This window comes from Melopsittacus undulatus, chromosome 13, assembly GCF_012275295.1.
Source record: "Melopsittacus undulatus isolate bMelUnd1 chromosome 13, bMelUnd1.mat.Z, whole genome shotgun sequence".
Lineage (NCBI taxonomy): Eukaryota > Metazoa > Chordata > Aves > Psittaciformes > Psittaculidae > Melopsittacus > Melopsittacus undulatus.
This window is the reverse complement of record NC_047539.1, coordinates 7,128,282-7,152,810: the sequence shown is the minus strand read 5'-3', so window position 1 is coordinate 7,152,810 and position 24,529 is coordinate 7,128,282. Positions and strand designations below refer to the sequence as shown.

The 24,529-nt window shown below is 47.9% G+C and overlaps 1 protein-coding gene across 9 annotated transcripts in view; it reads left to right on the top strand.

Annotated features, from left to right (window-relative positions):
- Positions 1–24,529, top strand: part of MSI2 (musashi RNA binding protein 2) — a 215,433-nt gene that overhangs the window by 64,612 nt on the left and 126,292 nt on the right. For all 9 annotated transcript variants that reach the window (XM_034068727.1, XM_034068726.1, XM_034068724.1 and 6 more), the window contains exon 6: positions 10,845–10,937. In XM_034068727.1, coding sequence (XP_033924618.1) covers positions 10,845–10,937 — 93 coding nt within the window. The remainder of the gene's footprint in view (positions 1–10,844; positions 10,938–24,529) is intronic.

The following is a 24,529-nucleotide window of genomic DNA, read 5'->3' as shown; positions in this document are numbered from 1 at the left end:
GCTTCTATCTTACACTGAAATTCCCAGTGTGGTCACAGACCCTGTGGTTCCTTGGGAGGAATGGAATCCCCCACCATGCTATGAAAGTGGCTTTCTCTCTGTGTGCACTTTAGGACTTGAAGCTGAGGGACCTGCTGGGAAGGGAGTTGCTGCTTCCCTTCTGGCACCGTATCCTCTGCGTCCCTCTTCTCCTGCGATAGAGTTTAAGCTCCCATTACAGGAGATAGCTCCAGAGGTCTTCAGCTCTGTACCCATATACCAGGCAGGAGGCACATGTTAATGGCCTTCAGATTTGGCTTGAGTCAAACTACACAAGCGGCTGTTCATGGGAAGTTGTCCCAGCTTTTCATGTCCTGCCGACCTGGAAATCCACTCATCCCGGTGACTTGGCCTTTTAATGTGAGCTTTTTGGCAGTGTTATAATGATGTAGGTACTTTCAAGTCTGTAAGTGTATTGAACTGTGATAGTCTTTGATACTGGCAGAGTTCTCATACTGGGGAGGGAGTGCGATTGCAGCCAAATGCTTATTTTCAGTAACAGAATTAGTATTGGAGACCTTTTGGTATTACAGATCAGGTGAGAATGAGTCCCTTCATCATAGCAGGCATTGCTCTGGGAGCCAGCAAGGCACCTACACAGGATAGAGCCTTGGGGGGAAGGAGGGAACCAGCATCCCCTTTTGTGATCCTTCAGGAGGTAGGAAGCTTAAGCCAGTGACCGAAATGCCACAATTCAGTGATTTCTTTGAGCTCTGCAGCTCTTGCAGCCCCAGGGGGGGAAGGAGATGACAGGACTGTCAAAATGACAACAGTTTTCTTTTAATCCACTCCCTGTGCCAAGTTTTGTGAGCGCTGGAACAAGGGGAGCCTAGGGTTTGAGAACAGAGAGGGAGGCACAGGGCAAAAGTGCCTGCGGTTTTGCTGTCCTGATCTGCAGGGACTTTGTTCTTGCTGATCTCACTGGAGGGCCAGGCTCACAGTGGAGGTGTTGCCCAGATGTTCAGATCATTTGCATGCTTGGCTGCCAGGGAGCAGAGTCTGTGAGCTCTGGTGTGGTTTGCTGGCTCCCTGCCTCCTGTCCTGGAGCTTCCCCTTCCACATGGTGTGTTTCTTCCCTCCACATCCTCCCTTTGCAGAGAGGAAGCTGTGATGAGGCCATCCCGAGGATCAGTCAGACCATGGTTGCAGTGCAGGAGCTGACTTGGTCTGGTGGGTAAAGTCTGCCTGAACCCAACAAGGTCTTGCTTGGAGATGGTCTCATTAAAGCCCGGGTGCTGAGTCACTCGGTGTGTTCTGCCATCCAAATGCTAATGTATAAACACATCCGTTTGCACAGAATCTCTTGCCAAGTACTTGGGCTTACAATGTTAACAGCTTTAAATATATTCTTCCTGGAGATAACTGATTTATTAGGCTCCTACCCTTCTGAAGGCAGAGCTAGTCACAATTAACAAACAAAGCAGCATGAGGCAGTTATCATTCTGGGTAATAAATCTCTCAGTGTTGGGTACCACTTGCTAATGGGCTTTGGAAGTGCAACTGTACGTCAGTCAGAGTGTGCCTTCAGCCTGGGCAGCGTGTGTGTGTGGTGCAGTAGCTGTCAATGTGCTGCAGTGGTGATTGCTGTTTGTGCACCCAGGGGGGTGATGGGGGGGTGATGGGCTGGTGATCTGCAAGAGGCAGCCCTGCGGTGGGTGCAGGGTCCATCCCTGCTCCTCTGCTAGTGTTGGGTTGGTCGCATGCTGTGTCTCAGCAGGACTTGTAGGTGTAGAAACCAGGGATCTTGGTTCAGTGGGGTTACTGCTGCAGAAGGGCAGCGGGTCAGTGGTTTCCTTTCTCTAATGAACAGCAGTGTGTGAGCACCAGAGCTCAACGTGCTGTGGATAAATGAGGTGGTTTGATTGCTTCGCTGGTGCTCTTGGGGGGACCCAGAGCCTGGACAAGGAAACTGCACTGGGAGTGGATGCAGGGATTAACTTTGCAGATATCTGCTCTTTCTCCTTTGCTCTCAGGGGTTTACCAGTTGCCCTCAGTCCTTACTTCCATGTTGTTTGTATTGATCCTCCCCACACTTTACCCCCTTTCTTGCCCCTGTGTCTCAATGCCAGCTCCTCTTTCAGCCTGGCATCCTCTTGTTACTCTCGGTCTTGATGGCACATGGCTAAGAAATGAGCCCTCCAAGTTATGGTGGTAGTTGTTGTTGTTATTGTTCCCTGACAGCATCTTTGGCTCAACACTGGTCCAGGAGCTGTTAGTGTGGTTCCCAGCGCTGGGAGAGACTTCTTGCCGGGGTTTGTAAAAGTGATGTAAATGGATCCGACATCCTGGCTATAAAACATCTGTAACATTACACATTTAGTTATGTTACTAGGGACTTGAGTTCATTTTGATGGGTAATATTTTATCTGCTACTTTCCCCCTTCTGAAAGCAAAGCTTTCTGTAGAGGAGGATTTATAGAAATATATTCCCAGCATAAAAAAAAAGCCCTGCACATTAAGATGTTGGGTTAAAGGAGAAATAATGTCTTTTTGTGGAGGCCTTGGCTGATTTATCTCTTGCTTGGTAGTTTGGTGCGACCTTCCTAGCTAGGAACAATATCTTTTTCTTCTTCCTTTAGTAACAATAATGTCACTAACGATGTCTTGCACTATTCCAGCATCTTCAAATGAGCCTTTCAGCAGGTTGGATGTTCCATGAGTGAAGCCTCGTGGGCTCCATTGAGCTGTGGGGGGATATTTTTGTTCTTTCTGTGGAAATCAAGGCACATTGCACTTGATTGTGCAACGTACTCAACCTAATGAGGCTTCCATAAATGATGCGGGTTAAAATGTGTGCCTAAATGCTGAGCCCTGCGGACTCCAGCTGAGCTTCTCCCCAGACTCTTTGATACATCAGCCCTAAGGAGACCTGAAGTGACTTGCCCCACGGTCAAGAAGTGAGCAAACATCACACAAGGGAAGGAAGCTCTTGTAGCTGCACGGTGCTGCCTTCCCTTGGAAAAAAGTAGGAATGTTTCCTGTTGTCTTGCTTCCACTCTTCACTTGTGATGCTGCTCCTCAGGGGCCCTTTTATTCCTAGTCAAGGGTTATTTGATGCGCTTTAGAGCGATAACTGTGTTGCTTTCCTAATGGCTGGTGGGTTCCCTCCCTGGCAAGGGAAACATCTCTCTTTTGTGAAGGTAGGAGTACTGTGATTCCTGCAATTCACCAACCCATTTGTGTGGGGGGAAGAGGAGAGAGGAAACTGCAGCATTTCAGAGAATGGTGGAAGTGTTTCAGCAGCAGCAATAGGCAAATCTGGGCATTTTGCAAGATTTCAGTGGTCTCGCATCAGAGGAGAAGATCACCCTTGTGAAGAAGCCAAGCCGCATGTTGCATAGACATTAGCTTGACTCAGCAGACGAAGTAAAACTTGCTCATCAGTAACTGATTGCCATGTGCATCCATATTATGTAGATGAAATTAATCAAGGCTAAGGGTTAAAGTTTTCCATTTGTTCTTTTCAGAGAAATCATCTGGAGTACGTTGGGAGGGAGGTAAATTGCTTCACGCGTTTCTCTTCCCTTCCTGTGAATTCTCCTTGCTTGAGCAGAACATTATCTAGGATCTTACCAGAGAGCTCTCATCACTGATTTGACAGGGTTATCATGAGGAATTAGTTGATACTAACTTAGAAGTGTTTAAATTACGTTCTGCTTTCTGCACTGTAGAGGCAATAAACTTCTCTTTGGAGTGACCTCAGTGCTTGGAGCTGGGAGAATTTATAAACTCCCCAGGATGCCTCAGCCTCTGCACTGGGCTCTGCTGTCGGGTTTTGTTAAATGCTGCGTCAAACCTCCAAATGCATTTCTCCCTTCTCCTTTCTGGGAGCACATGCTTAAAGAAAGGGTCATTGCCAGCACCATGAAGGCCACTGTAGCTGTAGAACCACATATGTTTGGTTCACGGGCTTGGGAAGCCCATCTGGTTGGTGCGCAGCAGCCTGTGGTTGGACATGGCTTTGTCTGAGCTTCCATGGGCCATTTGGTGCTCAGCCTTGGGAAGAGTTTGAGGCTGGTGAGTAGCACCACAGCTTTTCAAGCATGGGCCTTTGTGGTCAGCTGTCTTTGGAGCCTTCCTCCACATTGACCTTGAGCATGCCCTTGCAAACGTGTTCTTTCACAATTGGAGGACACAGGTTGGGTATGGCACATGATGGTTCTTTCTAGAATAAGGTACAGTATAAACAGGGGAATCAATGAACGTTGTAGTGCTCACTTAATGCTTGTGTCCCCATCAGATACTGCTGTCTCTGGGCACAAAGCCATCTCTGCCTCTTGCCTGCACAAGGTGAAGTTTTGCCAGTAGCCTGTAGATTTAGGACTGGAGTCTTAATTGCTTCCCATTGGGACCTTTGTCCCTGCATTACATGGGCAGTGTAGAATGTAGAACAGTCACTTTGGGCAGTGCTCTGCATCTGTAGTCCTGAGGTGTGTTCAGTTAGAAAGAATTATCCTAATTTAACCTTACTGATGCAGGTTTTAAGCTGAGGAGTAATCAGGCCTTAGAGGAGCTGTCTGCACTCAGCTGATGTGGAGAGCTCCCTTTCTCACCAAGCAACCAGGGGGACTGGAATAGCTGTTCCTCTGTGTTCCCTTCGTCCTGCCTCTTAGCCTTGCTTCTGTCACCCATACAAGAGTTAACTACTAGAGCACGGTGGAAGGGAGCAGCCCTGGGGGCTATGATACAACTGGTTATAGCAGGGCTGGGGGGCTATGCTCTATTCCTGCTCTCTGCAGTTTGGCTCGGGTGGATTTTGCTGTGTCTTTTGATAAGAAGCTTGAAGCCAGGTTCTGCTCTTTCAGCTGGGGCTGATTTTCAGGAGATTGGGTCTGCCATGAAGGGAGCTCTTGGTGAATGGATTGCTGTGCCCAGGGTGCAGGGGGTGGCTTGCAGGGTGCTTTGGGGAGGGTGTGGGATGCTCCCCCTTGTGCCCAGGGGTAGACTGTGGCCTGTGATGGGCTGCTGTTGGTTAACTGTACCTGTGAGTGAATGAAGGGCTGGTCCTCCCAGGGGGACAGACAGGAGAGTTCGGTTTGGTCATGGCTGGGGAGATGAGCAGGAAGGGCTGTGCTGGACCCAGGCCAGGTTTGCTTGTGAAACTCCATGAATGGCTCCGGTGATTGCTGCCAATTCAGTCCATCACCGAAAAACCACTTTGTGTGTTGTGCCTCCTGCTGATGCTATAGTCATGGAGGGAGAAAAGTCAAACACCAACCCAAACCTGACCCTCCCAGAGGTAACAGCAAAACCAGAGACGGCCAAAACAGGGACAAAGGCAATGGTTTTGTTTATGGATGGATACGGAGAATACAACCCATCTGTACTGTCCACAGCAGTCAAGGGAACTGATTTAGCCAGCTGGGAATCTGTGCTGCTCCTCTGGATCAAAGAGCCCTTTCATTCCTGCATACCTTCCTATAGCTTGAGTTGGTTCTCAGGGGATGGCATTAGCTTGCACAGAGGTCAGGCACAAGGTATTTGCACTGGTTAAGTCTTGCTGAAATCCTATTTTGAATACTTAGGCATGTTACATGTGGCATGCAAAGCATTGCTGCCTTTGCACAGGAAGGAGTTCCTCTTGCTGTTGGGGAGCTCGAGTCTAATATTTGCTTAGCTGATGGTACACGGTCAGCAAAACACGTCCATCATTTGTCAACCATACAGTAACGCCTGGGGACAGGGATGGATCCTGGGTGTTCTCTTGGTGAGTGCAGGAAGGATGTCAGCTTTCTGCACATGTTGCTTTGCATCATGTTTCAGTTTAGGTTTAATAGCTTTTTGGAACTTCCTGCAAGGATCCTGGAGGCAAAAGGGAAAAAACCTGGAAAATTCTTGCTTATGGTTTGTGCTCTGCCAAAGCAGCCCAGTAATTTAGTTAACAAGATCACTTCCCCTGTTACATGAGTTATCGTTGGTTTTAATTAGAGGTAATGCTGTAGTTTGACTGTACAACACAATGGGGTATATAATGCAGTTTAGCATCTATAGCAAAGATGATTTTTCCAATTATAAACCTCTTTAGAAGGCGGATCCGTTAGAAAGGATGAAATGTCAAGCTGCAGGTTAGGTGAGCAAGCTGGAATGCGCATGCACCCACACATCCGCAGGGCTGCACAGGGAAGAGGGAAGTGCTCTGGAAAACAGGTCTGTGTGTGTAGTTACCTTAATCTGACATTAATGCTAATTTCAGCATTTGTGATGCGGGTTCACTCTTAGTACCCTGGTCCACTTCTACCACATGGAGCAGTTGAGGATGCGAAGCTGTAATGAACTCCAGAGGGTGCATCCCAGAGCCGAGCTCCTGCACAGGTTTCCAGGGTGTTCTCCGAGCCTCGTGTGTGTTCCTTTGCCTGAGTGCCTCTTTCTGCCTCCTGCTCATGGAGGAAGTGCTCCTGGTTTAAGTAGAGGCTTGGAGAACATCCCGCTAAGTTGGTCCCTCAGTATGTGGGGATGTGAACGTTAATGGAACTAGAGGCTCTGACTTTGCAGTTCCTCCATTTTCCTGGAGCTGTTTGGGATTATTTGGAGTGTATTGACGTGTTTGGGGCAGGATTTGTGTTTCCAGAGACTGTGTCTTCATCCTGTGGTAGAGATTCCCCTGATACATCCCAGTCCAATCTTAATTACAGCCTTCACCTTGCAGAAAGTGGCATAAAATCAGAAGACTCATCCTGCTAAAGCAGGGTGCTGGTTTCCTGCCTCTGCACCACCTGGAGCGTCTGCTGAGCTTCAGAACACGGAGGTGAATGTGTTTCTCAAAAGCCAAGGCAGTGAAGAGCTTGTCACCTTGACTGGCTCTTCACAGCAGTAGTCCCATGTGTTTTGATTAACTGCAACCCCAGCACAGCACACAAACAAAGCAGTTCTGCAGGTACTTACAATTAACGGACTCTGTAACCAGCCTTAGATCTCACTGTCCCCTGTCGATTCCTTCTGCAGCGAGACAGAGACTGAATCACTACACAAAAGCTTCAAACCCATCTAAGATCTGCTTTTGCAGAGCCCTGCGATAGTGATGGGTGAATTACACTGCAAACTCCAAGCAAGGACATGAAGCTGGAAGTGGTGTGGTTTTGGTGCGACCCAGACCTCTCAGAGTCATTCATAAAACATGGGCTTGTGATTGATTCACACAGATCACTTCCCATTGCCCAGACGCTGCTGTTCCACCCGAGGCAAGGAACAGATGGAGCTGCTCTCTGAGGGGCTTGAACCCCAAATCACTGCGGGGAACTGAATCCTTTTGCTGTTTGTGGGAGCCCCCCCACGGCAAATGACCTCCAGAAAGCAGATCCTAAATTAACTCGCAGGGATAGATGAGGCTCCTCACTGGGCTTTCACTGGGGGACTGCAGGCCGGGACCCATAGGTTATAATAAAATAATTAGAATATGTGTTTTCCTTAGATATATGCATAAATGTTTTTCTGTTCTTATGGGTTTTTTGTTATAGACATGCTGATTTATTTTCTGAGCCAAATGAGAAACTTTGATTTTAAAAAAACTTCGGTGTTTAGAAGAGAAACTCCTCGGTTGGCTCAGCTCCTTGTGCCTCTGATCATTTGTCATCTTTAATGGTTATTTCTTCCTAATATCTAATCTCAGTCTCCCCTTGGGCAGGTTAAAGCCATTCCTCTTGTCCTGTCCCTACATCCCTTGTCCAAAGCCCCTCTCCAGGGTTCTTGTAGCCCCTTTAGTAGCTGCTCTCAGGTCTCCCCTTCAGGAGCCTTCTCTTCTCCAGGCTGCCCCAGCCCAGCTCTCTCAGCCTGGCTGCAGAGCAGAGCTGCTTTAAAACCTGTTATTGGTGATTCATTGACTTGACCTCACTGAAGGTGCAGTAAAATCCTGGAGTTAGGGAATACTTCTGGGTATTTGTACTGTGTCTTGAATGCTCTCTCGCGTTCGGCCAACGTGTTGGCAAACCTTTGGTATTAGACTGTGCTGCGAGGCTCCGAGCTGTGGGTCTGGTGCAGGGCTCTGTGGGAGCTCTACGGTGTTCACCCCAGTGAAGCACTGCCTCTTGCTCCTCTGCTGGGCTGGCAAAGGAGGATTTGCAGGTTGGAGCAGGACTTTGTTTCCAGTTGGTCCCAGTCCCACCGCAGTCATCTAATAACTGCAGCGTGTTGAGGCTGTACCAGCACGGACAAGTCAGCAGCGTGCAGCAGTTACCTGCCATTGGTGCTGGGGACAGCACGGGGGCTTCCAGCACCACCAGCAGCTCCTCTGCTCGGCTGGGGCTGTCCTGGCTGTCCTGGGCTCCATCCGAGCTGAGCACGGTGCTGGTCTCACCGCTGGCTGTGGGCAGCCCCACGGCACCGTGGTGAGATCCAGATCCATAGGGGTAGAAAGCTGGTTTTCAATCCCATGCGTGTGTCTTGGCCATGTCTCCTGGGCTGATGGGGTGAGAAGAGGACTCCATGGTTGAGTCAGATGGGGCTGAGCCCATGTTGGGTCTGGGGTGCTTGTTACCTTGTGCTGTGGGTGAAGGGAAGGCAGTGAATCCTCCTGTTGAGGCATGTCGGGATGGGAGAACTGCCCAGGCTGCACGTTACTTGTGTTCCTTTGCTGAGGGGAGGACATGTACCAAGGCAGTCGAGCCGTCTCTGCAGGAACAGGCAGATTGTAAAAGCGAGCTTAATTTTGTGCTTCGCTTTTGTACCAAAGAGCTGATTTCTGAACCCATTTCCCAGCCCGCAACACATCTCAAGGCATTAAAATATTGTGAATTTGCTTGTCATTGCCAATATTTCCTTTGACTGAAGCTATTGAAACAAAGTAGGGGTTTTTTTTCCTTTCTTCCTTAACCTTCAATCTTGCCTCTAAAAGAAGGAGCTCTTTTCTGTCTTTCTTTCTTGGTCAAATATAAAAATGATGATAATTTCAAATATTGCTTTGGAATAATTGCTTTCCTCCCCCTTTTGTATGACAACAGAAGCTTGGCCTGATCTTAAATCAGATGCTGGCAGGCAGAGGGCTCTTGACAGCCCTGCAAAATCCTTTAGTTACAAGTCGGCTTTAGCCAATTCTTTATTTGTAAATGACAATTTTCTACAGAAAAATATATGCTTGGGCTTCAATTTGGGAGCCCAGATTGCGGCCAGGGAAAATAATTGAATTTTTACACTGGGTTTTTGCTGTCTTTTCTTCCTAACTTAGGAAAAAAACCCTCAAGTGGAGCTCTGTGAAGCACATTAAGGGCTGATGGAGGGGAAATGTCCACCCCGCTTCCTTTGAGCAGCAGTGGACGGCAGTGATGTGATGTTTAATGTGTTCTGCACTCCCAGTATTTGGGGCTCCTGCTTGGTTTTGGGGGGATGGCTCAGTTGTGTGCCTGTGCTGCACAGCACCGTGTGTCACAAGCCTGGGGGCAGTTTTGGGAGCCCCACTGCTCACAGTGGGTCTGATGTGTGCCCGGCCAACTGCCCTGTTCGTTCGTTCGTTCGTTCGTTCGTTCGTTCTTTCTTTCTTTCTTTCTTTCTTTCTTTCTGTCTGTCTTTCTTTCTTTCTGTCTTTCTTTCTGTCTGTCTTTCTGTCTGTCTTTCTGTCTGTTTCTGTCTGTCTTTCTGTCTGTCTTTCTGTCTGTCTTTCTGTCTGTCTTTCTGTCTGTCTTTCTGTCTTTCAAGCCTTTGCATTGCTTCAGCATCCGCTGGCTGTTGGGTAACCAGGCAAGTCCTGGTGCTAGAGTTTAGGGGGCATTTTTTGCCTCTGGTCTTCGTAAGTTGGCTTCTGTTGTACAGAAACCAAGCTCAGGTGCTTTACTGCATGAATTTGTTCTTGACGTGTTGGCTCCTTGAGTTAGCAGTCAGTGTTGTCTTCAGAACATCTCTATGTGGTGGGGTAGGCTGCTAGTGAGCTGTCTTCAGTTGTAAGGTTGCTGCCTGCTCTAAGCTGGGGCATTTCCCCTCTGTTCAACCGTATGGGGATGATGCCAACACCATCAGAGTATGGTGACAATGTTGTCCGGGATCTGCCTTGATTTAAGGTGGCCCACAAGGGTTAAATGATTTGGGATCAGCCCACCAAAGGCACCAGCTTCCACTGGCACTGTTAGGGATATGGATCCTGCCCATCTCAAAGGGCTTTGGGTTGTGGGTGATGGGTTATGTGACAGAATGTTCTCTGCAGGGAGTCCAGCATCCTCCCTGCACTTTGTATGGACCAAACTCAGGTGTGTGTGGGTCAGCAGGAGGAGCTGGGTGCTCAGCTGGGGTCTTGGGGAACACAAAGGAGTTTCTGATGGGCCTGATCCAGCCCTAATGGACAGTGATACATAAACATTTTGGTTTGTGGCAGCTGGAGGAGCACTGCATCAGCTGCTCTCACCATCTTCCTTAATGTGATTGTTTCTAAAGTAACTGAGCAAGTTCTTTTTAAACGGACCCATGGAAACAGAATAACACAGCTCTTCAATTCCACGTAATCACCTTTTGCCTACCAAGGAGCATGCACTCTGCCTTTAGGAGAGGAAATGGCTTGTTGTCTTTGAGACAGTAGCTATGAGGATACCACACTTGGACTCCTTCACTTCTCTTTGCATTGAGAAGCGCAATGAAAGCCACTTATTAAAACAAAATATCCAGGGGCTGAAGTTGTTATTGAGAGGCTGTGCTCAGCCGTGCCTCGGATAAAGCCCAAGCAAGACAGAGGGGGGAAAAGCATCTCATCAAATAGAATCCAAGCTGCTCTGTAAATGAATATTCCCATTAAGAGGCTTAGGGATGGTATCTGAAGACTGTTTCTGCTCTGCGCGTGCTGTTGGAAATAACCTGGTTAAACCATGTGCTTGTCTTGTAATTTCTTACAGATGGTCACAAGAACAAAGAAAATATTTGTAGGTGGATTATCGGCTAACACGGTAGTGGAGGACGTAAAGCAATACTTCGAGCAGTTTGGCAAGGTAAGGTCCTGCCCCAGTGCGCGTGGTGTGGGTTGAATTCCTGTCCTTTGCTTTCTTCCTCCTTTCCTGCTGCAGCGTGGCTTGAAAACAAAAGTGCAGGGAGTTGTGTGCTCGGGGGAGGCCACGCTGGGTGCCTTGCAGAGGAATTCCTTGTAGCCTCTGGAATCCCTGTTCCGTTTGGGGCATGAGTACAACATTGCCGATGCTGTTTCATTAAAGAGAGTCACTGGGAGGTGAGTCTGTGTGGGTGTAAATCGGCCTTCTGTGGCAAAAGGAGCAGGTAGACCTGTTGGAGGGAGCTCATTAGGTGGTGAAAATGCCTGGAGGAACCAGTGAATAGGCAGAGTACTGTGGAAGTCACTAGAATATCCATCTCAGTTCTTATTTAAACATCCTTGTGCAAGATCCTGTGGAAAGTTATGTAGAATCCTGATATCATTTAAAAGAAAGTATATGCACAGCAGGGATCCTGACCCTTGCCAGAATAGTCCTTTCTGTGATGGAACAGCTCAAACCCCAGGCTGTGACTGGGGCTTAATGCCATCAGCTTCCATGGAGCTTCCTGGACCCCAAGGCTTTGGGATGCTTGGTCAGGAGTCCAACAAGGTGAAGAGCTTGCAGAGCCATCTGCTCCAGGAGCAGTTCATGGTACCACCTTCCATGGAAACCCCTGTCAGCCCCACTGCCTGTGGGGCTCCATACAGCTCAGTTCCTATCTCTCAAGTACACCAACTGACTGTTTGGGTGCGTGACTGCATGAAGACACAACAGGATATCCCAAAGCAAAGCAGCTCCCATTCCTTGTAGTTCATTTACATTTCTCTTTTCTGCCCCAGGAAGCCTTGGTCATGCAGTGCTTTGCTGGGGGCTGAGGGGGTGAGTTTATAAATGATCCCTGTGCTGGATTGATAGTTGTTTTGCAAACCTTTCATGTTATTTGCAATAATAATCTTCGATTCTGGCAGGATGTTTACAGCCTGCTGAGGCTTTTATTAAAGGATTACACGAGCTTTTGGATGTTTCTTCTGTAGTTACTTCTAATTGCAGAACTCTTCTAACCTGTATTTTTGAAGTTAATAATAGTTTCAGTAGAAGTGCTTTGCATATTGTCTGGATGCTGCCTTAATACAGTCTTTTTAATTTCACCATCTGGTAGTTTCATGCTTGCAGTTTTACAGTCCCTGAGAACGCAGACGAGGCTGTGTTTTTCAGGAGTGACTAGTGATTCGGGACACTTGAGCCCTGCCTTTCTCGAGGTGGCTTAAAAGGGGTTTTCCTTTCCAAAGGCAATGCTTTTAGAAAATCAAGTGGTTTTTTCAAGTGTCTTAATTGGAAGGCTTAAATTAAGGTGCTGAAAATAATTGCACAAAGTGTGATGGAGGCTGGAACCTGTTCCTCTGGCAGTCTGTGCTGCCAAGGCTGCGTGGTCCAGTCCTTAGAGGCCAGCTCCTGTAGGACTCAGGCTCACGGGGCTTGGTGTCCTGGTGATACCAGATGACATTTTCCATGTGGATCCCTGTTTGATGCTTCCCTATTCTAGTTTGTGAGGAGGAGATGAGGTTGGTGAGGTCGGTGATGTTTTGAGGAGAAGCTTCTTGGCCCTGTCACTGTGTCTCAGCCTCACATACAGGCATTCAGGATCTCTTTGCTGTTCATCAGCTGAGACAGTTTGGGTTGTGGGGTGTTTCAGGTCCTTCTCCCCAGGGCTCTGGTGGTGAGGAGATGCAGAACTGGTTAATGACCCAAGAAACCTGTGGTCCAGCTGAATTAGAAGACTCATTAATGTGCTGCAGTGGGTGTGATGTTGCATTCAGCTATAATGACCCAGAACTGGCCCTGTGGGACCTTCTGGGAGCTGCTTCCTTCTCTATTTGCTTCCCCACCTTTCCTTGACTCCCTTGCTGAGATTGCAAGCTCTTTGTGGCAAGTACTGGTGACCCATCCATGCACTGCTTAGGGAACAAGCCTCGCTCTCCAGTCAAGCCATTGCAATGCCGACAGTGCATGGTGATGGATTAGCAAGGTTTGCATTTGCTTAGCACCTCCTTAAAATAAAGCAAATTGCATTAGCTGAGGTGCAGAGGAGCCGCCCATGTTTGATAAGAGCATCTCAGGTGACTTGCTCTTTGAAAGGCTGAGCTTATTTATTGGTGTGGAAAAAATTGCTTACCTACTGCTGTGATTCTTGAAATCCTGTTTGTACTTGCTGCAGAGAAGAGCTTTGCAGCCAGGGGAGGTTGTTTTGGTAACTGGATGTAGCTCTCAGCATACCCGACGTGTTTAGAACAGCTCCCAGCTTTGGGGCTCGCTCCTTTAACTGGAGCTGGCAGGAAAGGACGTGAAGTGTTCAATTGGAAACTGCAGCTTTTTAGAAAGTAAATGCCAGGATCTTTTTTTTTCCTCCAATAAAAAGTGCTTTAATGAACCCTCTTCCCTGACGGCACCACTGAAAATGCCTCCTGTGAGAGCGCCGAAATATGTGGTAATGAAAACTCCTGAGACTTTGATTGTGAAATTCCTGATAGTGATTATTATTTCTTCCTGTAAAGCCCAGGATCTGCAGGAGTCCCAGCTTTGATTTCATGAAGATGGGCATCCCTGGCTGCTGTAAGCTGTGGAGGAGAACTGGCAATCATAGAACCATGGAGTGGTTTGTGGCTGAAGGGACCTTAAAGCTCATCCAGTTCCAACCCCTTGCCATGGGCAGGGACACCTTCCACTAGAACAGCTTGCTTCAGGCCCCATCCAACCTGGCCTTGACTGTCCTGGTACCTAACCCTGGTCGTCTAAGGCAGTAGTTTCTGTGATGCTGTTATTTCAGTTAAAGATGTTTCTAACATTTTGGCAAACAATTAATGTGCTGAGTGAAAAGCTGGCTGTTAAGACCGGGTTGTAAATGAGGAAGTGCTGGAAGTGAGGAGATCCAAAGGGAAGCTCAGTGGGGCTGCATGAAGAAAGCCCCCAGCTGCTAAGGAACTGCACTTCTCAGGACATGAGTGTTCTGCACCTTTTCAGCTGGAAGGGACTGATGATGAGGGGGTTCTTAGGGACCATTTTACTGGGTAATGCTCCCTTTAGAGAGCTCCTGTGAAAGTTGTGCAGTCCTTAGTTTGCGACTTGCAATTATACTTCACATGGCGAACTGTGTAATTAGTTTGGAAGACTTATGCCTAGTCATTGGTTTATCCTAATCGGCTTTGGCTTTTCCCAACAACAAAGTGAGCTTATTTTCCTAAGCTGAAACAACTCTGCTCCCTTTGTTCCTCTCTTTTATTGTCTCATTCCTTTCATTCTGTTTTACTGCCAAAGTTTTGTTTCATTAGGCCTACAAGTCATTTCCAATCCAGTGGGCTGCTACAATAAGGCCTTTATAATTCAGCTGCCCTGGTTCCCATGTCCCTTCTGGTCCAGAGCCAGGACTTGCTGTTTGACATGGGATTTTAACCCTTCTGGTGCCCCAGCTGCCAGCATCCCTTTGTCCTCATCAGAGGTGAAGGCTGGGATCGGGGTGGATTGGTGGGACCACGGGGTGAGCCCATGGACCCAAACGGTCGCGTGTGGTTAATGGATGTGTCCATGTGGTTGGGCTCCAGGTACAACGTTTGGACCCAGTTGCCACAAACCAATTCCAAGTAAAATGCTTCTTGCTGGAATGCTATAATGAGCCTTGGTGGGAACAGCCCTGTGAATGAAAAGGCCACTGTGTCCTTGCAGCCGCTGCTTCCAACACGATGGGAGCAGGGTTGTGTTCAAGGTATGTTTCAGTTGTCTTGAGCTATTAGATCAGCCCGTGTACGAGTGGTGGTGTAGAAAAAATGCAGTTTTGTTGTGTGGGAGAGAACCCGTTCAGATTGATACCCTTGAACAAGAATGGTGATTTGTAGATGAGATGTGGAAATAGTTCTGTGGGTAAACAGTAGTTTTCCATACTGTTATTTCTAAGTGCTGCAAGAGCAGTGCTGCTGCTGGTGCTTCCAGCTGCTTTCCTCCTCCGAAAGATCTCAAGCAGGAGCACATGCTCTACTTTTGTTCCTTCACAGCAATCCTAAAGCAATTTTGGGGGAAGGGGGCTGTGGCATCTGCTTTTTACTTGGGATTTTCAGATGGGATTGGAACCAAGCGCTGTGCATGAATCCTGTTTTCTGTTCTGGCTTGCCTCGAGGCCCCCAGACAACTTGCAGGCGTGTTCCGACTCTGCTTGGAATATGTTGCTTCCTCAAGACTGCCTTTTAAGATTTGGGAGTTTTGAAACAAGGCAGGATTTCACAATTACCTCTCTGGATCTGAAGGGTTTTGTGCAGACACTTGTTGTTTCCTGTGAGACGCAAACCAGGCCAGTGGAATAACAGCATCTTGCTTCTGATGATGGGGGGGGCTGCTGTGAAACTGTTGAGCTTCTGAAGGCTTCTTGTTTTCTCACCTCTCCCTTCTATAGCCAGGACTTGCTGTTTAGTGGCAGTTGAGCAAGTGAGAGGAGAGTCACTTCTTTGCTCTGGGCTCAGCGCTGGAAGCAGCAAGGAGCTCATGGACACAGAGTGTGAGAACGAGAGTGTCTCCTTTGCTTGTCCATCCCAAGGCGCTGTAACACAGACAGCAGTGTAAATAGGGACCAGTTTAACTGCTGAAATCTGGTGTAATCGGGTCCCTCTGCTTTCTGTGTGCGCTGGGAAGGGGAAGGTGTGATCCGCACCGAGGAGCTGAGCCCCATGGGGTGGTTTTACATAACATGCTTCCTACGTGCTTTCCTCTGGCAGCTGTGAAAACATGGGAGAGAGAACTCCTCCTTGTTTGGCAGAGCTGCCTGGGTGTGAAGGAGTTAATGCGCCCTCCCAGCATTAACCACTCCAGTGGTTTACTTTTCCCTGAGACCTTGAGCGTGGCCTCTGAAGATGTTATTACAATAGAGTTGTTAGCATGAGAAAAGGTGGTTTTCTTGCCATGGGTTCATTCTGGGGGGATTTGGAAGTCTCTGTGAGCTGGGGCTAAGGCCAGAGTCAGGAATTCTGCTTGTCTGAAAGTGAAAGCTCAGTTAATTTAGCCTTGGCATCCAGTTTGAATTGTATTGTTAGGTCTGGTGGACATTGATATGTAGATTTAATGGTCAATGGGATACATGGATGGTCTATTCTTGAAAGTATTTGCTTTGCAGGAGAGTTGGGTTTTGCTCTGACAAGTCGTTAGCCTTTCACGTTTTCCAGTGCTGTATTTCCAGGTTCAGTATTGATGAATTGGACAATAGGAAACAGACAGGTCTGGACTCTTAAGTTATGTTCCAGTCTGCAGTAGCCAGAGTTCCCAACACATCTGTGATACGCAGTAAAAGAGAGGATGTGTTGGCATTGTTTTAACTGCTGCTAACCTCAGTGCTCCCTTGCAGAGTGACTCTGAGCTCAAGACCTGGTGTGAAGTAGCTTATTGCTCATTATATTCTTTTTTCTATCTTCATTATGTACCTTGGGAGAAGCTGCTCCATCTGAATCCCTGCACCTCCTCACAACAGCGAGCAATAGGCAAGCACGTCATCGTGTGCAGCATCTGATGAGTTTGGGGTGATGAAAACCAGGGTGTGGGGGTGCTGTTCTGTTACAGTGACATGGAACAGGGTCCAGCCTTGCTCACGCTCCTGCTTGTCCTTTAAAGTGCCACTCTGTCTGGATTGCCTTATTAGGATGTTATGTCCATGCTGTTCCAAAGGATAATGAATGTTCTTTTAAGTCTTTGCTTTGCGTTATGACAGAGGCATCAGGGATACAGGGGTCCCTCACGGCCTGAAGCACTTTGATTATTCCTCCTCCCTCCTGTACCTGGTTGCCTCTTCAGTTTTTAAACAGACAGAGAAACTCGATGGTTGCTCAGAGGGAAGCTGGTGTTTGTGTTCCATCAGTGCATGGTTGAGCCCAGGATGTCACTGTTTAGGTGGTGTGCACTAAGGCACAGGCTTTGTGGAAGTGGTTTTGTTACAAATTAGACGTTAGTTTCTACCTGCACTTAATAGACAAGGAAATGCTGGGCAGGATTTGTGGGCACGGAGGCTCTATCAGGGCTCAGCACAGGTTTGAAGCACAGTTTTAGTTCCCTTTCTCCTCTGGTTAAATGAAACGGGAGGAAGCTTCTGTGCTGCAGTGCTGTAACCCATGTGAGGTGAGCCCCCGAGCATCTGTCTTCTGTTTCCTACGTGCCACCCACTTGCTGTCTGACTTTGGGCAAGCTGCTTTGTCTTGCCTTACATTTCCTTGCCTTTCCTACATGGGGAGCTCTGCAGGGTGTGGGAAGTGCAGATAGGCCAACACTTGGAACACACTTTGTCAGTGTAGACTCGATGCAGACGGGCACAGTTGTCCTGGTTGTGTCCGTGGTCATGGTGGCAGCACCTGGGCTGATTCAGGTCACAGAATCACAGCCTGGTTGAGTTGGAAAGGACCCTAAAGCTCATCCAGTTCCACCCCACTGCCACAGGCAGGGACACATTCCCCTAGCCCAGGCTGCTAAAAGCAACCCAGCTCCAAGGAGCCCTAACAGCAGAGCCTGCATCCTTTGCTTAAAATGCACCAATTTTAAGACAGCCAGATGAGCTTTAAGGTTCCTTCCAACCCAAACCATTCTAAAACTATATTTACAATGTATGCTGCAAAATTGGATTGGATTCTGCTTTGACACTTGAGGTGCAGGCTCCTGGACTCTCCAGGAGGTTGTTTACAAGCACAGGCACTGCTCCTGACATCCATCAGATGCTAACCTGCATCCAGAACTTGTGTTCTTCGGGTAGCTCCAGCTGAGGGTGCCAATGCTTGGTCTTGGGAGAGCTCAGGTTTTAACAATGGTTCTCTGAGGACAAAATAGCAGTGGTTATTTAAAACTCTGTGGGGAGCCCTTGAAGCTTGCACTGGGCTGCTCACAGATCCGGGGTGGGCTCACCAGGTAAAGTGAGCTCCTTAAAGCTTAATCAGGTGGAGAGTGCGTTTGATCATTGTCATCGTGCTCCATAATGAACACAGCAGCATTGAGTGACAGGCTGGGAAACGGGAGGGTTTTTTAAAGGCAGCTCTGATTCTGGGCCCTTAAGAAAAGGGATTTTAAATGTATCCATGAGGAAGGTCAGATCAGTTGTTCCAAATGTGGAAAAAGGGCACAGGTTGCTGGAAGGAGGTGTACCATCTTTTCCATGTGAAAACGAGTGGTACTGTGTTACCTGTAACCCATTGAGTGGTGCAGTGCAGGGTGGGTCCTGGTGGTTCTTGTTTTGGTTGTGTGCTTGGTCTTTTATTTATCCCTGTGGTTTTCCACGAGGGTGCTAAAGCTCCCCAAGAGAGTTTTCAGGCAGTGCTAGAGATGCAATAACCCAACCTTGCTCACACATACAACAGTGAGGTACAACCAGCTTAATTAAACTCATGCTAGTTCTGCAGAGGTAGACTATGCAGTTCATTGACATCCCTCTTCCACATGTGTATCTCTCTTAGAAGAGCTTAGTGTTTCTTTTTCTGGGGAAGAAATGTGCTTGGGAACACTTTTTTTTCCCTAGAAAACCAGTTTCTGGTGAAAAATGTGTGTGTTTTGGTGCAGTGGAGCAGCAGCCAAGTGTGGCAGCGTGGTCAGCATCAGTCCTGTCGGTAACCATTCGGTGCTGGGTGATGTGCCAGCCCAGGGAGGGAGAGATAGGGGAGTTGTGGTGTAGTGTATGTATTTATATAGAAAGAGGCATGTGGTGCAGTATATGTATTTATATAGATAACTTCAGAAATGGGGACAAGGGCAAAGTAGCTCAAATGAAGAGCCAATTAAGATAATCTAAGCAGAATGGGGATTAACTGCCTCTTAATCTGAAGGATACCTAAAATGCATGTGGCCAGTTTAGAACCATCAAATGTCTCTGCCAGGGATGTTCAGAAGGGGTTGGGGGTCAGTAAGAATTAACGTTGGTGCTTTCAACTCATTGTCCAGGGCTAAATGTTGTTGAAATAGTGATCTGGGCTCTGGTGGGTCCTGCCAGCAGAATGCATCATAGGATATGCCTCTTTGCTGTAATGTCATAGCCGTGGAGGTTCGAAGAAGTGTTGGATGCATTGTAAAGTAAAGATTGCTCATATAAAAGGAGTTCACCTTTTGCAGTTTTTCTTTTCAGTGGCAAATCTATCAGGGAAAAAGCTGCTGTGTGTTGTCTTACTTCAGGCGAGTTGCAGTGCCCATCCTGACCTTTGCTGAGGCTCAATGAGGCAGGTGGGTCCAAAGGAGCCAGTGATGCACATTCTCGTACCACTGGCTGGTTGTGAAGTTGTGGTTGTGTTTACACTGCTGCTCCAGGACGTGGATGCTAAATCTCAGCCAAGACACACGTGTGCAGGGTTCCACTGAGTATCTTCATTGTAAGGCTGGTGTTGGAGGAAGGGGTGTGTGGTAAAGCCACGGCAAGGCTCCGCTTTGCGGGAGCTGCTGTGCAAGCGCTCACTTTTTGGGAGAAGGTCCCTGTGTTGACTCTATTACTGTGATGAGTGGTTTAGCGAGTTCAAATTGGTGCCATGTTAATTGTCAGGCCTGGGAGGGTGGGAGCAGATTTCACCGGGGGCAATGGAAGAGATCCAATGAATTTCCACTCTGTTTCCCTGCTTGGCAAACCAGCACTTACTGTCACTTTGCATAAATAGGTTTATTTCAGAGGGTCAGCCGTCACCACTCCCCCCTCTTCGCCTCCCGGCCCACCCTCCCCTGAAGGATAGGAGGCCGACGAGCATTTAATTTCCCCAACAGCAGGTGCTTGTCATCCATCTGAAGATAGCTGCCAACATCTGGTGCAATTGCCTCAGCAAACGCCGTAACAAGGCGGCCTGCAGTTCAAACGCAGAGAGAGCATTGCCTCTTTAATGATAACAAGCTGTTGGCTTCCCCTCGGAGATGAATTCATCTCACAGATGTTTGTCTAGTTTTGGCAATCTTATCACTATAGCTTTGGTGATTATGCTCAACTGGAGACTATTACTATAAAAGAAGTTTGAACTTGTTCCATTTTTGCATTATTTATTTATTTAGCCATTTATTTCTTTGCTTTCTGGATATAATTTGTATCAACAACTGTAACGTTGGGCCCATTACCCAAGTACCCTTATGATTCTACACTGCATCTGTTGAACAGTAGCTCGCTACTTGACATTCCCCACCGGCAAATGTCTTTCAGCCACGCTGACGTTTCTAACATTCCCCATCAACAGCTTTGTGGTTTGAACCCTCTATTTAACACTACATTTTCTGGGATGACTTGGCTCTCACTCTGTCTCTTCTCTCTAATAAACTGCAATAGACTTACTATTTCTGCAAAGCAGGAGTCGCCAGGAATGTTCTGGATACTTCCCTTTGGATGGGGGCACGCTGGTGACCTTGGCAGGCGTTTGTAATGATAACGTAGGACCATCTTCATGGTTGCATCTTGAACGCTTCCAGCCTCAGAGCGATCATGTGGAATGCAGAGACCTGGAGGCTGAAGCCTTCAGAGCTGCTGTTTGCTTTTCTAACATGCCTGTTTTGTTGTGTTCTGCTTGGTTTTTAAGGAGACGCTTTCTCCTGAGCGTGTGGAAGTTAATTCTGGTAAATAGGATTTATTTTTGGAAGCATGCTTGTGAATAGGTGACTCATGCCTCAATGAAGATGTGTCACTGTTGGTGGGGACACCACGTATATAATTTCTGAGCCTATAAATAGATGTCGGTCCGAGTATTGGTGACACGGTGGTGCTTTGCATGGACTCATTAGCTGCAGAGTGGCTTCTGAGGAGAGTGCTCAGTGTCAGTCCCTCCTGCTGGAGCAATAATTCCTGCTGATGCTTAAGGCATAAACATCAATAGCTTTATAAAATACTGGGAGTACTTTAATTGGCACAGGGAAATCAAAACTGAGGCACATTCCATGGCAGCATCCTAGGGTATCCACTCAGTGCTGCTTACCACTGCAAAGGTGGGAGACACTGAGTTGGGGGGTTTGGGTGCTTGTCAGAGGCCAAGGGTATCTCCTGCATGGTCTTGGATTCAGACACGCTTGCTCATGTCACGGGAGCACACAGTTCTGTCACTGAGGGGGATGTTAAGGTGAACATTGAGGATTAGAGATCAGCATTGTTTTCACATACTGGAATTAACAGTTCCTTTTTTCCCCCATCACTGATGCTAAAGTGGTTCCGTGTTGTTGATGTTTGCTCAACACCATTTACCCACCGACACAGCACATATGGTTTAATGTCTGTCCCTTTTTTCTGCTCCTGCTGTAGTTACAGTATTATTAAAAATCCATTAAATTTTGATGTACATCATAAAGTGTGTGCTCCCCTGAATGCGAGCGCGGGTAATTATTTCTGATGAATAAACCAAAAGGACAAGTATGTAAGAAGTTCATCCTGCAGCTTTCAATTTTCATTATATACATCTCCTTCAGGGGCAATCGTTGTGATGCTGCAGCTGGTTATTCCTGTGGCCGGGCCCTCCCCAGGGATGGGTGATGACAATGCAGACTTGAACCAGCACAAGTGTGTTTGTGGGCAGATTTGTGGAGAAATGGTTAAGCAGGGGAGGTGCCTCTTGGGGAGGGAGAGGATGGGATGAGCACTGCAGCACAACAGCAACTTTCTCTGGAGTGTTTGTTGCATATGGGCTTTGTGGGATCTTGGAAAGTAACCCAATTATTTCTCATTAAGGTAACCCAGAACTCCAGCAACAAGCAAGGTGTCGTTGCTCAAACCCCACCAGGAAGCTAGGCAAGCTCCTCTTGGCTTCCAGGGCCTGAAAGAGGCATGGGAATCATTAAAAATAATGCATTACAGTGTCCATAAAGTTTCATGCGGTATATAACAGTCCATAGGGGCCTCACCTAGTTTTCTGTATATGATACGTACATAATGGTTACAGCGTCTCATTAACTTGCCCATAAGACTGAATATGCTTCTCTTTAACACCCCCTTCAGGCTTCACGTGATGTGCCAAGCATTTCCTGATAAGCAGGAACTTAAATATTTATCATGCCTGTCTCCTATCCCCACCAGGCTGAAGGAGTTGTTGGCTCTTTCCTGTCCTTTTCATTTCCTATCCCTGGCTGCTCTGGACAGAACCCAGCTCTGGCAGGGACCAGTTCTCTCCTTGACAGCATTTCCCAGGCTTCTGCTCTGGTTTTGAGTCACCCCCAGGTATTTCTTGAGTTTAAGAACGTGTCTGCACCCAGAGAATGAGTCTTGTACATAAACCCTCGCAGGGCCCTTGTTCTTAGCAGCAGCAGCACACAGCTTTTAGCTGTCCTGAATAAGAAAGCTCAGTTATCCCAAAAGTCCTATAGATCCCATCAAATCCTTTGTACCTGCATGGTTTTTTGCACTTGGGTATTCGTACTGAAACTGCTCAGGACTTGATGAGTTCTCCAGGGTGACTTGGTTGCTTTTTCCCCTTGTTTCTCAGGGCTTTGCACTGCTGAGGTGGGAGGTTTAGCTGAGTTTCGATAAGTGAGCACTGAGGAAAGGTGATGTTTTGAGCTGTTGTGGCTGTCAGGGTTGCTCAGGGGGAAGGAGGAGGAAGACAAGAGTTCTGCTTGTGCTGAGGCCACAGTTTAGGAGTTCAGCTTTGTGACGTGGCACTGATTTGCTTTGTTATTTTGGCCTTATTTGGCTTCCCATCCGAAATCTGGGGCAAATCTTGTGGCTTTCGTCCTGCTGCTGTAAGTGCAGGCTGCTCTGAGGGGGAGGGAGTGTGGCAGTGTGCAGCACCTTGCCATGACCTTGATCAAAGTCATGGTGCTGCTGTGATACCCAATGATGACAAATAAACTCACCTTCATGCAGTTTAGTCTGGCTGGCTTTGTTCCTTCATCCCCATCCTCCCTGGGAAGGATTTTGTTTACTTTTCCTGAATGGAAGAGGCCCTGTTATCCATAGTCCTCTTTCAAAAATAAACCTCCAAGAAGGAAAACAGAAGGGAAGGAACAAAGCTCAGATGTTGTCTGATAACACAGAGCAGAGGCTGATCTGGAGTTCAAGGCAGCTTGAACCAGAGGTTTGTGTAAGCGTGACACAGATTCTAATGTTTTTGGGTGGTTTGAAACTCCTCCTCTCCCTCCTGTACCGTTGGAAAACAGTCAAAAAAGAGAAGAATTCTGGAAGTAACATGTATTAATCTTTCTGTTATTGTTTCCTTCCCCCTCTCCATCATCTTCAGTTAGATGTATGCTCTCGAGTTCGCAAAGCCCGGTGCTGTGGAAAAGCTGTATTTCATTTGACCTTCTGACTGTATTTTCACTTTAAGAAAGTAAAAAATACCTGGTAAAGAGCAGGCGGCATCACTTCAAAGCCCAGCAGCAGATTCGCAGACTGGGAGAATAAACAGGAGTGAGAAAGAGAAAGAGGGATGATCTCTGCCTGCTGCCAAGGGGACCCATGGGACTGCAGTAGCCCACCCCGTAGGAGCCCCTGCTCAGACCCCTGCCAGCTCCATGAGCTGCACTTTGTTAAGTTTATCAAGCTTTTGTTGTATTTATTTACTCTCTGGCCACTTGAAATGCCTTATTCTTGTTTGGAGCCTGGAACCCCCTCCTGTCTAATGGGCTTGAGGCCTCGGCAGCCGGCGATGTGGGAGAGGAGTGAGCTGTGCTGGCTGCTTAGGAGATCTGGAGTCATTTACTTGAGGGGCTCTTTAGGCTGTGATGGCTGTGGAGGAGCCCATCGTGCCAGAAGGAAGGAGCCACAGAGATTAAACACCAGTGATTGTGAAAGCAAGTGAATCAACACAGACATCACCCCATGGCGCTGCTCCCTGCAGCATCACCTCCTCTGCTGGTGCTGCAGGATCCCCGGTGCCACCACAGTGCATGTGCTGGGGAGAGCGTCCTCTTGCTGGGACCTTGAGTACCCAGATCTGCCTGTCCTGGGGCTGGGGTCTGCATCTGTAGGAGCAGCTTATGGGGAGGGAGAAGGGGGCTCCAGTGTTTCCTGTAGTGAGGAGTTCAGCTGCTTCATCCTGCGGGTGGACTAATGCTGTGTTGGGTTTTTAACAGGAAAGCAAGAAGGAAAGGTGCCCTCTCCCTTGCTGCTGTGTGATGGTTCAAACGTAGCACAATTGACTGTTTTTGGTCAGCTCATGCACCTCACCAGGCTTCCTGGTGGCGGTGGCAGCGCAGTCATTGTAATCCCAATGCTTCCTTGCTGGAAGTGGAGCTCGGGAATACACACACGAGAGGCTGGGATGCTGCCACAGGCTGGGTCACACGTGGGAGTGCTCGGGTCACTGCAGTCACGTTGGGTGGCTTCATGCTGCTCGACACAGGGCGTGAGGCTTCCTGCCTGGTTTAGCTGGAACCCAGCCCCTGGAGCGCCGCTGGCTTAAATACCTTCAGTGGCACCAGCACATGCATCTTTAGCACTTTGTGGTTGCCTTTCTGGAGTAAATAAGTTGTGAATGTTGGCTGCTCCCCACCCCCAAAGGGCTGAGGAGGATAAAGGAAAACCTCGGTAATGCCAGACCTGCACCTTGCTCATCAGTAATTAGGGTACAGGTTCCTGGAGGAAAGTGCTTTGTGCTCAGTTGACTCATAGGTCATGTTTTCCATTCCTGCTTCCCTGTTTAAGTGGATGG